This window comes from Rhizophagus irregularis, chromosome 3 (genome assembly GCF_026210795.1).
Source record: "Rhizophagus irregularis chromosome 3, complete sequence".
NCBI classification, from domain to species: domain Eukaryota; kingdom Fungi; phylum Glomeromycota; class Glomeromycetes; order Glomerales; family Glomeraceae; genus Rhizophagus; species Rhizophagus irregularis.
The window spans coordinates 4,425,897-4,443,331 of record NC_089431.1 but is presented as its reverse complement, the minus strand read 5'-3'; the positions used below and the strand labels follow the sequence as shown (position 1 = coordinate 4,443,331).

At 27.4% G+C, this 17,435-nt stretch overlaps 4 protein-coding genes across 4 annotated transcripts; 3 read left to right on the top strand and 1 right to left on the bottom strand.

Moving 5' to 3' along the window:
- Positions 1-164: 164 nt before the first annotated feature.
- On the top strand, positions 165-1,734 carry OCT59_021094 (uncharacterized protein; the record flags this gene model as incomplete). Its single annotated transcript, XM_066149618.1, has 2 exons — positions 165-430; positions 507-1,734. 2 exons carry the CDS (start codon positions 165-167, stop codon positions 1,732-1,734), a joined length of 1,494 nt encoding a protein of 497 aa, XP_065990507.1.
- Positions 1,735-3,789: 2,055 nt separating this feature from the next.
- OCT59_021093 (uncharacterized protein) lies at positions 3,790-5,563 on the top strand (the record flags this gene model as incomplete). Its single annotated transcript, XM_066149617.1, has 3 exons — positions 3,790-4,046; positions 4,143-4,327; positions 4,423-5,563. 3 exons carry the CDS (start codon positions 3,790-3,792, stop codon positions 5,373-5,375), a joined length of 1,395 nt encoding a protein of 464 aa, XP_065990506.1. The 3' UTR covers positions 5,376-5,563.
- Positions 5,564-8,165: 2,602 nt separating this feature from the next.
- OCT59_021092 (uncharacterized protein) lies at positions 8,166-8,840 on the top strand (the record flags this gene model as incomplete). Its single annotated transcript, XM_025330600.2, has 1 exon — positions 8,166-8,840. One exon carries the CDS (start codon positions 8,166-8,168, stop codon positions 8,838-8,840), a length of 675 nt encoding a protein of 224 aa, XP_025172608.2.
- A 1,166-nt stretch (positions 8,841-10,006) lies between these two features.
- Positions 10,007-11,848, bottom strand: OCT59_021091 (uncharacterized protein; the record flags this gene model as incomplete). The annotated part of the gene is made up of 6 exons (XM_066149616.1): positions 10,007-10,041; positions 10,118-10,171; positions 10,254-10,298; positions 10,369-10,770; positions 11,113-11,299; positions 11,366-11,848. 6 exons carry the CDS (start codon positions 11,846-11,848, stop codon positions 10,007-10,009), a joined length of 1,206 nt encoding a protein of 401 aa, XP_065990505.1.
- Positions 11,849-17,435: the final 5,587 nt, after the last annotated feature.

Genomic DNA, 17,435 nt, shown 5'->3' with positions numbered 1-17,435 from the left:
ATGTCAATCATCCGACCAGATCAGACATAGATCGACTACGTCTCTTGACTGAATACATCATAATTTAATTCTGCACAAAAACTATGTCGATCATTTGGCTGGTTATAAATTCAAACATTTGGATACGATCTGCAAAAAAAACTTTATTTTCCGTTTCATTCATTATGTCAGATAATAAATTTTTACCAAAATTATCACAAAATTTACTCGAAATTTTAGGTGATGAAGAATTTTATGATGTTACAATAGAAGTTGGCAATGACCCTTATGTTAAAATTTTTCGTGCTCATATGGTCATTTTAAACTATCGTTCCTCTTATTTGAGAAAAATTTTATCAACAAATAAAAAGAAGAATGATGGAACGATTGGAACGTTAACACATATTAAATTATCAAATATTTCACCCGAAATTTTCCAAATAATTTTAAAGTAAGAACAGATTAAATTATAAATATTTATTTTAATATATAGTTTAAAAAAAACAATTTTTCTTTTTTTTTTTTAGGTATATTTATGGAGGAAAACTTTCCTTGGAAGAATTTGATGCTTCCTACATTGTTAAAATTTTGGTTGCTGCCAGTGAACTAAGTCTTCAGGAACTAATACCCCATACACAATCATTTTTGATTAATAACCAAGCAGACTGGATTGAACAAAATTTTATTCAAATATATCAAACTAGCTTTGAGAGTGATTCTTTCTTAGAACTTCAAAAGTTTTGTACGGAATTAATTTCTAAACAATCAGAAAAAATTTTTAATTCACCCGATTTTACTTCAATTTCAGAGAAAACTTTGATTTCTCTTATTCAACATGATGATCTTCAAATGAATGGAATTCAAGTCTGGGAACATGTTCTTAAATGGGGACTTGCTCAAAATCCCGATCTTCCTTCTGATCCTGCAAACTTTTCAAAAGATGATTTCAATGTTTTAAAGAATACCTTACAACAATGTATTTCTTTTATTAAGTTCTTTACTTTGTCCTCTAAAGAATTTATGGACAAGGTTTTACCTTATAAGAAAGTTTTACCAAAGGAATTATATAAGGAATTATTGAAAATTTTTTTGAATCATGATTATAGGCCAGTCGAACTTAAACCGATCAAAACAATCAGTTCAGAGAGCGTTAATTCAATAGTCAATTCAAACAAGCAGGCCGAATTTACTCCAAAAGTTGGTTCAATAAGTATAGATTCGATAATTATTAAAATTCAACATGCTGAATTAATCTCAAAATGGATTGATAGATTAGAAATTACAGATAAGGCAGAAAATTTGTACGAATTTAAATTGATTTATCGTGGATCTCGTGATGGATTTAATGCTTATAGATTTCATGATTATTGCGATAACAAATCTCATACTATAGCAATTTTAAAAGTGAAAGACAGAGATGAAATTCTTGGAGGATATAATCCGATTGAATGGAAGTCTGAGGGCTTTGGCGTTACTAACGATAGTTTTATATTTTCCTTTAAGAACAATGAAAATATTGAAGATTATCTTCTAAGTAGAGTGAAAGATAAAGAGCATGCCATAAATTATTCGGGGTTATTTGGTCCATCATTTGGTGAAAGTGATCTTACATTATTAGGAGTAACTTGCTATATATTTGATGGTAAAACATTTAATAAGTGTTATTGTAAAAAGTCATCCTATGAAAGATTTATCAGAAATTCTGAAGATGAGTTTTTAATAGAAGAATATGAAATATTTCAGATTAATATTTAAATATATGTTTTTTGTTTAAACTTGTTTTGACTTATTGGTATAATTCTTTTCTTCTTACATTCTTATAAATCTATTAGTCTAATTCCTATTACTAAGAAGTTTAGCTTAATAAATTGCGAAGCTTAAATTAATTATCACAATATACCATTATTGACATATAAGCCGAAATTTTCGTTCTACTTTTATCCTTTTATCTTTATTTTTTTCTAAAATAAATAAATAAGTAAATAAATAAAATAATAAAAATAAAAATAACGTAAATTTCAATGATTAATATCGATACCTTATAATTTACTTCATGTCCTTCCATCATCAGTTCTCTAGTCGATTTATCCCCTAAAAGTAACAATAATTAAAACAATTGCTTCCAAGCTGGTAAATCAAAAATGACAGAACCTATTCAGAATTATTATATTCCCACCCGTTATAAGATTTAAAATACAATTTTCACTATCATTAGATTATATCTAGCATTTTTTAAATTCTTCATATTTTCACATGATTGGATTATACCTCCAAGAATCTTGTCAACTGTTCTTCACTTAGTAAAATTGTTGCATCAGGATTAAATCCATCACGAGATCACGAAACATTAATCTGAATTCATGCAAAAAGCTTAATTTTAAAGAATTTAGTTTGAAGATTTTGATTTTAATGATTTTGAACTTTTATAATTATCCATTTTAAAATTAATTCAACATTTTGATTCGAAATAATTTTTGAATCAAAATTTCTTAGAAGGTTAATCTCGATCTTTTGAAGCCCGGATGATCTAAAGCCACACAAATTTGATTTTTCGGTTCACATCACCCGGCCGGGTCAGTTTTTGTAAAACTTCGAAAAAAATTTTATAATATGATTGTTTGTTATAAAATTTGCCAGGTGGATTTTTTTAAAACTGAAAATTTTTTTCAACGTACGTGAACCGAAAACTCAAATTAAACAACGAATATTTTAACCATTTTTAGATATAGAATAAGCGAGCGACAATATCATGCTTACCTAATTATTTATTAGTAGCAATACAAATTCACAGTTTCTTCTTTCATATTCAAAATGTATAAGTTAACTGTAGAAGGGATAACATACAGAAATAATTAAATAACAATTAACCGGTCTATTTATTTGAATTATTAAAAAAAAAATACTTGGATGGAGGCTTTATTCATAGGAGTGGGATAAATTAATTAAAATTATTTCTTTAATTAGAAAATTGCGTATTGGATTAGATTAGTGTCAGAAAAAAATGCTATATAATAAATTGTTTATAATTTTTAACATATATTCATCTATGTATATTAAACTACTAGTAATAGCATTAATTCGAAATAAAAATAATAAAATTCTAAGTTCCGGATATTACGTCGTAAACTGTATGCTAATAATTTTTTTATTTAAAAAAAAAAAAGGTTACTTTGTGAAATTAATAATTTTGAATTTATAAATTGATAAGCTTGTTGAAGAGTTCGTTTTAGTTTGTTAATAGTTTTATCATTTATCTTAATTCAATTTACTGTATATTTTTAATTTGTGAGCGAGACTTGCGATATTTTTGCCAGAATATTTGCTAATCTCTTGACAATTCCTATCTCCTAAATTATATATTCGGTAAACTGAGCTATTCAATACGCCATTAAGTTAGATGGTAATCACCAGAACTGCGGAAACGGGTCAGTCATAGATCGACTACGTCTCTTGACTGAATTAATAGAAAGGTCAGGTCCTAGTTATTTACTTAGAATGAGCTAAAAAAAAAAAAAATCATGTAGATCGTTTCCATTTGTGGATAATGCCGACCGGCATTACATAATTCCGGCCCTGAAGAAATTCGTAGAGCTAATAGTAAATGTGTGCCGATCTTCCCTGACCTATAATACTGTATATTAACTCGGGGTTCCAGTAAAGTAAATATAGTAAGGTAATGAGATTTGATAGTCAAAAAAACTATGTCGATCGTATGTGATACAGTCATACAGTAATATATTTGTATTCTTATAAATTCAAACATTCGGATACGATCTGCAAAAAAAAACTTTATTTTCTGTTTCATTCATTATGTCGGATAATAAATTTTTACCAAAATTATCACAAAATTTACTCGAAATTTTGAATGATGAAGAATATTATGATGTTACAATAGAAGTTGGTAATGACCCTTATGTTAAAATTTTTCGCGCTCATATGGTTATTTTGAACTATCGTTCTCTTTATTTGAGAAGAATTTTGTCAACAAATAAAAAGAAGAATGACGAAACGTTAACACATATTAAATTAACAAATATTTCACCTGAAATTTTCCAAATAATTTTGAAGTAAGAACGGATTAAATTATAATTACTTAATTTAATATATAGTTTACATATTTTGTGATTATTTCATTAAAAAAAATAATTTTTCTTTTTTTTTAGGTATATTTATGGAGGAAAACTTTCTTTGGAAGAATATGATGCCTCGCACGTTGTTAAAATTATGGTTGCTGCCAGTGAACTAAGTCTTCAGGAGCTAATACCCCATTCGCAATCATTTTTGATTGATAACCAAGCAAACTGGATTGAACAAAATTTTATTTCAATATATCAAACTAGTTTTGAGAGTGATTCTTTCTTAGAACTTCAAAAGTTTTGTACGGAATTAATATCTAAACAACCGGAAAAATTTTTAATTTACCCGATTTTACTTCAATTTCAGAGAAAACTTTGATTTCTCTTCTTCGACACGATAATCTTCAAATGAATGGAATTCAAGCCTGGGAACACGTTCTTAAATGGGGACTTGCTCAAAATCCTGAACTCCCTTCTGATCCTGCAAACTTTTCAAAAGATGATTTCAATGTTTTAAAGAATACCATACAACAATGTATTCCTTTTATTAAATTCTTTACTTTGTCCTCTAAAGAATTTCTGGGTAAAGTTTTACCTTATAAGAAAATTTTACCCAAGGAATTATATAAGGAATTATTGAAAATTTTTTTGAATCATGATTATAGGCCAGACGAACTTCAAATGATCAAAACAATCAGTTCAGAGAGCGTTAGTAATTCAACAGCCAATTCAAACAAGCAGGTCGAATTTACTCCAAAAGTTGATTCAATAAGTATAGATTCGATAATTATTAAAACTCAACATTCTGAATTAATCTCAAAATGGATTGATAGATTAGAAATTACAGATAAGGCAGAAAATTCGTACGAATTTAAATTGATTTATCGTGGATCTCGTGATGGATTTAATGCTCCTAGATTTCATGATTTTTGCGATAACAAATCTCATACTATAGCAATTTTAAAAGTAAAAGACAGTCATGAAATTCTTGGAGGATATAATCCGATTGAATGGAAGTCTGAGGGCTTGGGCGTTACTAATGATAGTTTTATATTTTCCTTTATGAACAATGAAAATGTTGAAGGTTATCTTCTAAGTAGAGTGATGGATAAAAAGCATGCCATAAATTATAAGAAGAAATTGGGTCCATCATTTGGTTATGGTGATCTTATATTATTGGGAAAAACTTGCTATGTATCTGATGGTAAAAAATTTAATAAGTGTTATTGTAAACAGTCATCCTATGAAAAACCTATCAGAAAATCTGAAGATAAGTTTTTTATAGAAGACTATGAAGTATTTCAGATTAATAGTTTTTGACTTATTAGTAGTATGATTGTTCTCCTTAGTCTAATTTCTATTACTAAAAAATTTAAGCTTGATTAAGTATTCCAATATACCATTATGACATATAAGTCGAAGTTTTCGTTCTACTTTTGTCTTTATTCTTTTCTAAATAAATGAATAAATAAAATAATAAAAATAAAAATAAAAATAACGTTTATTTCAAAAAAAAAATACCTTATAATTTACTTCATGTCTTACTATCACCAGTTCTCTAGTCAATTTATCCCCTAAAATAACAATAGTTAAACAATTGCTTCCTGGCCGGTGGGTCGGAAATGACAGAACGTATTCTATTCCCACCCGTTATACGATTTAAAACACAATTTTCACTATCATTAGACTATATCTAGCATTTTTTTAAATGATTCATGATTGGATTATGCCCTCCAAGAATCTTGTCACTGTTCTTCAGTTCACTTTAAAATTGTTGCATCAGGATTAAATCCATCACGAGATCACGAGGAATTAATTTGAATAACTTAATTTTAAAGAATTTAATTTCGAAGATTTTGATTTTAATTATTTTAATTATTTTGAAACTTCATAATTATTCATTTTAAAATTAATTCGACATTTTGATTTGAAATAATTTAATTTTTGAATCAAAATTTTAATCTCGACCATTTGAAGCTCGGATGATATAAAATTGAGATCCAAAAAAAATTAGTATACAAGGACCCCGAAATATACATAAAAGGTCGAGTTTGCGTATAATGAGTCAAAAAAATCATGTAGATCATTCCTTTTATGGATAATCCCAGCCAAAATAATATTTCCTAATTTAGATAATGGCTGAAATTATCGTAATTCCGGCCCTGAAAGAATGCGTATTTTGGACCACTTCTGGACCTGACCTCTACATATATATTTCGGGGTCCTAGTATACATATAAAATTTCTCGAGTAAAATTTCTCTATCAAGGGAATACAGTCGTCCTCCCATATAGTCACCCCCTGTATAATCACAACTCCCTTATAAGCACATTTACATTAATCCCAAGTTACTAATAAACTTATTAAAAAACCTTCCCTTTAATCACATCATATATAATTTTTATAGTCACACCATTTTTTTATGGTCCCGAAGGGTGTGATTATATGGGAGGATGACTGTATATCGTTCAAGAAGTTAAATATCACTTTATTGAAATCATTCTTTGTATTTTGAGCGAATCATCAATTTGAACAAATTGAAAAGAGATCTCGTGATATTAATTAACTGGTTCACTTGATATTCGAATATTTTTGAAATTTTGGGAAGAATCATTTTTTGAGGACTCGTTTGATAATTCTAATTACCGTATAATGTTGTTTTATTCAACTCGTTTTTTTTTTATTTTTAAATCAAAAAGTTTGTAAAATGAATAATCAATTTCTGAAGACCAAATTCATCGCCGTCACTGATCAAGAGAAACTTTCTTTGAAGGAAAGTGATCTTTCATTTCAACTTAAAATTCTTTTTGATTTCACGCCTCATTGAGTTTATTCTAAAAAAAAAGTAAAAATCGATATTTCAAATTGATCGCACAGACGATTTACTTTGTACTAAAAAAAATTATTAAACGATTAAAAACGCCTTTACTTATGTCGTTAAGATTATTTGAAAGTTTTTTAACAGAATTTATATATATTTTTAATATTCGATTATTTATTTGATCATTACAATATAGTTAAATTATAAAATAAATATATCAATATGATCATAGCATACCAGAACCAGCCAACTTCAGTTCACGTGATCTACAATATATAATCATCGTTACCCCCGTGTTCATTCATTGCTTTCTAAAGCTTTTTATTACTTATATGTATGTACTTTTACTATTTACATACTTTGTTATGCCTAATAAAACTAGAACGTCTGCATAATCCTATTTGGCAACATATGCCCGTTTATTAATCGGTGCTCCCAATAATTTTTCTTTGTTAAATTTACTGTGTTATTATTAAATTTTTTCTGTTGTTCATTACTGGTAATCTGTCCGAATATCCAATTATTATGGCTCTTTTATGCTCAGTAAAAATCCTGTGATTATTTTATCACCCGATTATGAAGGGTGGTTACATGAAGAGGCTTGAAGCGCCATACTTTTCAAAAATCCGATTTGGAGTATTTTTACCCTGGATGTATCCAGGTGATCATCCGGGATTATTGAATTTCGTAACATTACCCTGGATGATCATTCGGGATTTAATATTTCGCTTTGTATCTGACAACTATTACATATGCCCTGTTTGATTTGTGTATCACATTACTAATTTAGTGTGATTTTGGTTAATATAGTTATTTAACGGGATAATTAACCAAATTATAGAGATTTTAGAGATTTCCAAAGGATGAGAGTTTAATATTAAATTTTTTTCAATAATTTCAAAACTTGACGAATATGCGGATCTTGAATTTGTTGTAGAATATTGCATCATACTAACAACGAATGCCAAGATTTCATATTCTTTTTTACTGTCAATTAGGTTAGTTTGTCGATCATTTTGTTAAATTAACCGTTAACTATACAGTATGACGATCATAAGGACGTTAATTAACTAGGGTTAATTAACTAAAATACCTTTATTCCATAAATACCCGACATTGAAAAAACAAATATAAAAACCACTGATAAAAAACGTCTCTGACCCACCCATAAAAAAAAAAATTACATTAAAAACAAAATTACATTTCTTTTTACATTTCTTAAACTCGTAAAATTTGTACTTTTTTTTTTAAAAGAAACAAAAAAAAAATTTATAATAATTTATAATAATCATGACACATTTTTCTCAAGATTCTCAAAATTTCCAAGGTTATAATGAAAATTTGACCGAACTTATTTCAAGTCCTTTTGAAAATAATAATAATAACGACAATATTGTTACAACTAATCCAAACTTCTTTAATGATTCTTTTCACGAAAACGAACATACTGTTTCTGTTCCTTTAACACATTATGTTACGCCAAAATTTCAATCAACATCTCGTACGATTTCTCAACAAAAAAATGTTCCATTTATGTATCAAAAATTTCAAAGAATTTCTAATTCTATTTTGATATTTGAAGAAAATGCTAAAAGACAACTTGAACAATTATATGAATTAAAGAATCATTTAAATCAATTGAAACAATTTCTTAACACACAACAACAACATTCTATGCCTCGTCGTATAAACCGTATAAACCGAAACCGTGATTATCGAACTCATCCTTATTTGAATGAACGTCAATTAGTCACTTCTCACATATCAACTGCTACAGAAATTGACTGTCATTATGATAATAATGAATTAAATTTTATGAATGAACAAAATATTTTATCAAATAGTTTTTGTCCTCAACAAGTGAATGTTCCTGCTGCAGTTAACTTTTCTGAAAATAGTGAAATTTTAACTAGTCCTCAAAATTTTGAATTTTATGACAATAATTATAATGTTCATGAAATCTAGAAAATTTGTAAATTTCATAATATATACTGTATGTTATTAACAATTATTTTTTTTCTTATTTATAGTTCACTATATTGCTTATTATTTTATACCTTTATTTTTTATTGTGTATTTTATTTTACTTTTTATTATTTTCATTATTGATAAAATAATGGCATGTAGTTACGCTTATATTTAAGTAAATAAAGATGAGTCAGGTGCTGCGCTTGCAGTAAATTTCGATAACGCCAAATATCATTCTAAATTGAGTATTTACAAGTGTTAAAAATTAAATATATTTCATTATATGAACCAAATGAATCTATTTTCTATTTTAAGTATAAATCGAATTTAAGTATCAAAAGCGGGACAGCAAAAAAAAAAGAAACGCATGCGATGATGTTTTTATAAAAAATTTCAAGTTTTTAAATATTTCTTCGATTTGTTATGAGATAAAGTCTTTTTTGAAAAACATTGAGAAATTTTTTTCAAGGATATACGGACCAATAAAATTTATTGAAATATTACATCTGTTCAACTTTTCTGAATCGAACAATAAGTGCGTGACCAAAGTCACGCAGACACGTGATTTGTAACGATACGGTTCTAATACGGCGACGCAAATTAATACAATTTGCTCCCCGCTGTTCCGTACTGGGTTCTGGGAAAGATGGATTTCTCTAGTGAGGGTCCGCTCCGTTATGGTTTGGATGAAGTTTTATGTTGCCCGCTTCTTTTATTCTTTGGAATTGTGTAGTGACTTTTCATTGTAATTTTCCTGCTTTACATAAATAAAATAAATAAAACAAATATAAAATAAATGAATACAAATTGCGATGACGTTTCTAAAATACAGATAAATCAGTGATTTCAGAATCTGTGTCTAGAATAAAGAAAAATTTACATAATGTTTCTTCAAATATCAACGAGAAGGTGGGATTTTAACGATTTTACAGTTTATAAAATATAGATTCTCCCTCACATGCCTTAGTCATTTGGAAGTAGCGTCAAATGGATTGACACGCTTTTCTTAAAAATTTAGTAATTATACACTAAATAAGACTAAATGATAACAATCATTTTCATAGAGTAAAAAAAATAATTTATTGATAATATAATATGTTTCTGATCCATTATTTATGATAAATAAAAAATTAAACTTTCTATAAACATTTAAAAAATTAAAATTAGATATCAAAATCATATTCCTGGGTAATATATTCTGCAAATATAAATTAAGAACGTTAGGTTAAAATTTAATATTAAAAAATTACTATAGTCAGTATATATTTACATACCATCAGTACTTAATTTCATATCAATATCTAATTCGATGAATTTTGTAAAATAATCTAAAGAAAAATGAAAAATTATACGTTAATTTTAATTAAATCAAGTTATGAAATTGATATATTATCAAAAAAAAATTATTACCATTATTTTCATTTTCATACAATTTTTTTCTTTTAATACTTTGACCTAAATAAATTTTAATTAATAAATATTGACATCCTAAAATCTTATTATAAAATTGTAAATAAAATCATACCATCATCATTATTATCTTCAAATTTTCGTTTGACTTTTTCTAAGTTAATAGATTGACTTCTTGAACTCCTTAAAGACATTGCAGAATTAATCATACCACTTAAAGGCCTGCTCTTATAAATGGCACCTGGATTATATTTTGGTACAGGTCCAATATCTGATGATTCTATAATTTTAGTTGGATTCTGATTTTTACTATTTTGTTCTTCATTTCTAACCAATATACAAATTCTTTTATATATATCATTGGCTGTCGGTCTTTTACATGGATCAGAATTCCAACATTCTTTCATTAATTCAATATATCCTTCAGGTGCATTTGTTACGATTGGTGGTCGCAATCCATCACGTATTTTAGTTATAAGGTTTGTATCATGATGTTCATCCCAAAAAGGTCTTCTACCTGTCATAAACTCCCACATGATCATTCCAAAACTATATATATCAGAAGCTTTAGTATATTTTTGTCCTTGAAAAATCTCTGGTGCCATATAAGTAATAATACCATATTTCACATTATTATCATCTGTAGATTCAGTAGCAGATTTACTTAACCCTAAATCACCTATTACTACATTATACGACGGGTTACTTGTAAAAAAAATATTTCCACTATGTAAATCTCTGTGAATAATATTTACACTATGGATATTAATAAGTCCATTCGCGATACATGTTAAATCATGTAATTTATTAGACCATTTAATGTTATAAAAATCATTACTTAGGTAATGTATTAAATTACCTAATTCATAATATTGCATAATAATCATAAAATCTTGTGTATTCACATCTTGAGTAATACCAAAATAATTACAAATGTAACTATTAAGCGGAATTTCTTGGTAAGATATCTTATTACTTCTACGCTTAACCTGATAATTGTTATGCTGTGAATTCCAATTTGTGTAAAAATCATAATATACCTTAAGCTAAAATAAAAAAAAGTTATGTTATTAATTATCTACGATTTATTTTAACATATTATTTTACGTTACCTCATTCAATTCCTTAGACGTAATGTTTTTAGAATCATTGATTTTTTTGAGAACTACTGTATAATTAGGTTTGCGAGAAATATTATCACTCTTACGTTCAACATTATCCCAATTAATCGGACCATCAACCCAAGTTGCTTTATAAATTTTGCTAAATCCTCCCTCAGCAATAAATTCTATATTTTTGAATTGTTCATAGGGAACAAACTCCAATTTTCCTTCCTTCCTGACCAAATTGACTTGTGTAAATCTGATGAAATCATCGATAATTTTGTTTCCACTCGGTTTAAATAATGTCTTCATTTTGTAACAAACGTGACAAATCTGGTGAGTTTCATCTAAACGTGACCTTCTTTTATTACATTCATTACATTTCTCTTTTTTATACTTTGATTTGACTATAGTTTGCGTTGGTTGAAATGAAGATGTATCATTTGATGTTAAAAAGTCAATTTTATGATTATGATTTGTTAATTGGTTCATAATTTTTTATCTATTAATTTATTTGTTTATTTTTGAATATATTTAAAAGAAACAGCTTCTATATATATACGTTTTTATAATAAAAAATTGAACAATGAATTCTTTTACAAAATTAAAAAAAAATCTGCGTATAATACCCGATAGAAGTTTCTAATGTTTTGATACAAAATGGATCCTACATTGTTTATAAAATTGATTTTTTTAATGCCTAATATGGTTAAAGTATGTTTCCAAATGACATTTCGATTTTTATTGTACATTCCGTACAGAATTCTTAGAACTTATCAAAATGGGACTTGCATTGTGTTACGTTAAAGTTTCACAAACCTACAACAATATTAACCGATCTTAAAATACCGATAATAATTAAACAATAAAATAATATTAAATTCTTTCATAATAATTCTTGGAGATATATTTTATATTTCAAGAAAAAATTTCTATTAAAAGAATATATATATTAAAAGTTTGGAAGAAAATTTTAATGATTTGATTTTTTTTTTTTGAAGTCTGAAAAAGGAATAGTTAATTTATAAATATGTGATATATAACGTAATTATTAATTGTCAATTACGCCAAACGTATTTTATACAAACAAATTATTAAATTATTTCAAGTAAAAAATAATTTTTATAAATTTATAATTAATGGGTTTATGCTATAAAAATATTACGCTGTGCAAAAAAAAAAAAATATTCAAATTTATTATACTTTATGTATGGTGAACAAATATATTTTTAATTACGATATACTATTTTTAAACTATCATTATTATCTCTCAACATGGTTCTAATGATATCGAATTTTCATACTTATTTTTTTAAGCATGGACTCTCCTCTAAGACCATTTGACTGAGATTGAATGTACTGTAGAAATAAATTGTACAGTATATTAAATGCGATCAGATGCTATGTGTTTGAAATTAACGAGAGTGCTTAATTTGAGTATAATAGTTGTTATGACAGCAAATATAAAATTCTTAAAATTTTTTAAGAACAAACGAAAAAAGTTATTGATCAACTATATCATGATTTACCATGCAGTTCGTGCAGCCACTTATTCTAAAAAAGTAATACAAGAAATTGCAAATTAACGAAACAAACATTATCAAAAAATTATTAGTAAAAACCAAGGAGTGCATAGAAAAATAAAGTTTTGACAAAATAGTAATGAATTTTATTTGATCATAGACAATTTGTTGAGATTTTTGTTTGACTACAGCACAATATTTGGGGCTCATAATTAGAATAATACTTTACCAATTTTGCAATGACCCGTAATCCAATTATATTCATTATATTCCTTATTATTTTTCTATTGCGTTTACTGTGTATATTATATATTCGTACTGTAATAAACCTAAAATAATCTAAACAAGATAAAAAAAACGTTAGTATGATTTGCACCATACTCCATAAAAAAAAGCTTCCAGAAAAGTGTCAATATCATGCTACCAATAGTTCACCCTAGAACTAGTACAATACACTGTATAATCCTATGGCAAACCACTGATATCATGACACCAACCATAAGAGCCAGGTACATAGGCTAACCCTCTTAAGGGGAAGCCAGTTTCTCTTATATCTTACTCCTCAGCTTTTTTTATCCGTAAACCAGTATCATTAAAACTATGCAAGCAGGGAGCGCAAGCTTACCTTAATAAATAAAGAAGTATGTTATCTTATATTAGAAGTCATTGATTTATTCCATATAAAGACCTAAAATAATCTAAACAAGATAAAAAAAACGTTAGTATGATTTGCACCATACTCCATAAAAAAAAGCTTCCAGAAAAGTGTCAATATCATTCTACCAGTGGTTCACCCTAGAACAATACACTGTATAATCCTATGGCAAATCACTGATATCATGACACCAACCATAAGAGCCAGGTACATAGGCTAACCCTCTTAAGGGAAAGCCAGTTTCTCTTATATCTTACTCCTCAGCTTTTTTTATCCGTAAACCAGTATCATTAAAACTATGCAAGCAGGGAGCGCAAGCTTACCTTAATAAATAAAGAAGTATGTTATCTTATATTAGAAGTCATTGATTTATTCCATATAAAGACCTAAAATAATCTAAACAAGATAAAAAAAACGTTAGTATGATTTGCACCATACTCCATAAAAAAAAGCTTCCAGAAAAGTGTCAATATCATGCTACCAGTGGTTCACCCTAGAACAATACACTGTATAATCCTATGGCAAACCACTGATATCATGACACCAACCATAAGAGCCAGGTACATAGGCTAACCCTCTTAAGGGAAAGCCAGTTTCTCTTATATCTTACTCCTCAGCTTTTTTTATCCGTAAACCAGTATCATTAAAACTATGCAAGCAGGGAGCGCAAGCTTACCTTAATAAATAAAGATGTATGTTATCTTATATTAAAAGTCATTGATTTATTCCACATAAAGACCTAAAATAATCTAAACAAGATAAAAAAAAACGTTAGTATGATTTGCACCATACTCCATAAAAAAAAGCTTCCAGAAAAGTGTCAATATCATGCTACCAGTGGTTCACCCTAGAACAATACACTGTATAATCCTATGGCAAACCACTGATATCATGATACCAACCATAAGAGCCAGGTACATAGGCTAACCCTCTTAAGGGAAAGCCAGTTTCTCTTATATCTTACTCCTCAGCTTTTTTTATCCGTAAACCAGTATCATTAAAACTATGCAAGCAGGGAGCGCAAGCTTACCTTAATAAATAAAGATGTATGTTATCTTATATTAAAAGTCATTGATTTATTCCACATAAAGACCTAAAATAATCTAAACAAGATAAAAAAAAACGTTAGTATGATTTGCACCATACTCCATAAAAAAAAGCTTCCAGAAAAGTGTCAATATCATGCTACCAGTGGTTCACCCTAGAACAATACACTGTATAATCCTATGGCAAACCACTGATATCATGACACCAACCATAAGAGCCAGGTACATAGGCTAACCCTCTTAAGGGAAAGCCAGTTTCTCTTATATCTTACTCCTCAGCTTTTTTTATCCGTAAACCAGTATCATTAAAACTATGCAAGCAGGGAGCGCAAGCTTACCTTAATAAATAAAGATTATTTTTTTATTTTCAACTTCAGTAATGCTAAACTTCCAAAGTTAATAATTTTTTAAAGAGTAAAATAATAAAATACATAATATAATGTGTATTTTAAAGAAGGAAAGAAGTGTGTAATTTTAAAGAAAGAGAAGGTGTATTTTATAAAAAAAAGAAAGGGCATATTTTTTAAAGAAAGAAAGAAGGGTGTATTTTTTTTAAAAAAAAAGAAGTGAGAGAAGGGTGTATTTTTTTTTAAAAAAAAAGAGTGAGGGTATATATATACTTTTAAAAAACCCTTTCAGATATATAGTGACTAATAATCTTGTTATACTTCTTTAGGGAGTTTGGTTACAATATTACATCATTTTTTCCCATAAGCTTATGAAAGTTGGCGTTGGCGTTATAATTACATAATTATTTACAAAACGCGTCAATGATTAATCAATAGTTATTGTAGTTATCGAAAATATCACGCGTTTTTAGATAATCTAGATAATCTGTTAAAAGTCAGACTAGTATTATCTGATAGCTTAGCATCAGTAGCATCAGCAATATTAGTCATTTTTTTTTTATGGAAAGATCACGTCATTTTGACTTTTTTTTTAGACCTAATAAAAAACAATATACGTATGTTTAATAATGAGTCATATTTATAAAAAAACAAGTGCTGCGTATTGAGATCAAAAGAAATAGTTAATTATTAAAAAATGCAGTTTATAATATGTTCTCACATAATTTTATCCATAATAAAAAAAATTTTTTGTATGACGAGATTTAATTTTATTAAATTTACATGTATGACTCACTGTATAATTCATTTATTGATGTGACGCCAGATATTTTTTTTTGAAATTCATGTTTAAAGAATTCATTCAATGAATATGTTTCCAAAAGACGATTTTTAATTTCTTGTAGATTAGTAATTATCACTTTAAGACAACGCGAACGAAAGTCGGCAAGAAATTTGGTGGCATCATCTTCATTGGAAACTCATTTGATATAATATATACTTGCAATATTTCAAAAGCGGAATGGGTTTTAAGAGCTTTTGCAAGTTTTTTAAATGTTTATTTATTATTATTGGGGATAGATATCGGAAGGTCAATATTTAATTTACATAATTTCAAAACATCTCTTTCTTGATATTATTAATTAAACATATTGACTCATTCTTCAGGAATAACGGTCCCATTATATCTTGAAATTGACTCGACGTTGTACAACTAATTAATTGGTCATGGCCAGTCGCTGAGGTGCGGTAATTTAGTAAATTCATTCAAGTGTACTCGATCTTGAATGATAAATATTATTTATTAAGGGAAATAATAATTATAATGTACCCAGAGATCAATATCATCAGCAGTAAACATTCGCCAAGATATTTAGAAAAGTTTTTTATATTTTTTTCGTGTACTGTTATTTTATGCTCGGCAATATGGAAGAATGGTCCATTATTATACATTAATGAGGAATGGAAAAGGGACTCTTATAAAAGTTTTGTATTAAAATGTTTAGATACTAATGAATTTTTCAGCAAGGTAAGACAATTATTTATAAGTTTAATTTAAATACTTCAAATAAATAAACATTTATGCTTATCAATATATTTAAACTAACATTTATAATTCAGTTATCGTGCCGGTTATCGCTTTACTTTTAGTATCTGGTGTGGAATGGTAGTAAATATGCCATCATTTCTTTAATTTTCCTCCACTCGGATTTTTTTGGAACGGCTTCGCCTTTTAAAGCACTTGGTATCATCTTGATTATTCGCAACAACATGTACACAAGTAAACAAATGTATACACCGTTTTCCCACACATTACGACGAGGATTTGTTTGGATGAATAACTTGGAATCTCTTGGTTTTAGTTACAACTTTATATTATACTAGTTTTCAGTCCTTTAATGATAATGGACATCCTTTTGAATCACAGTAAATTTGATTGGGCGAAAGCAAAGATGAATGAAATATAGGTAAAATTATATTAATATACTACACATAATTTATTTCTTGTACATGTTGTTTATTAAACCTGTTTTTAAATATATAAATTGTTTATCTATCTATTTATTTATTTTTAAGTAACAAAAAGAGGCTATTAATTACGCGTGATCAAGGCCTTCCGGACAACGAATAAAAAAAAAATAATTTTTTTTTAAATGAAATTAAAATTCAAAAGTGTCAAACGTTATATACCGGGGGAAAAAATTAGATTTTTCTAAACAGAGATAACATAGTTTGGTGAGAAAAAATTATAAATATTCAAAAAAAATTTCATTTGTACCGTAAAATAGATAAATAATAAATAATAATATAAAAATTCAAAACAATATTCGTTTAGAAACGTATTTTAATGAGAAAAATGTGTTAAATAATATTTAATTCATCAATAGAATTGTATGAGATGACTTTTAAGGATAAATAACCGAAGATCCGTTTTCATAAGGTTTATGTTGAATTAGATTGATGATTAGTAAAGTATTATATAATTGATTATCAAGTTACGGCCATGCC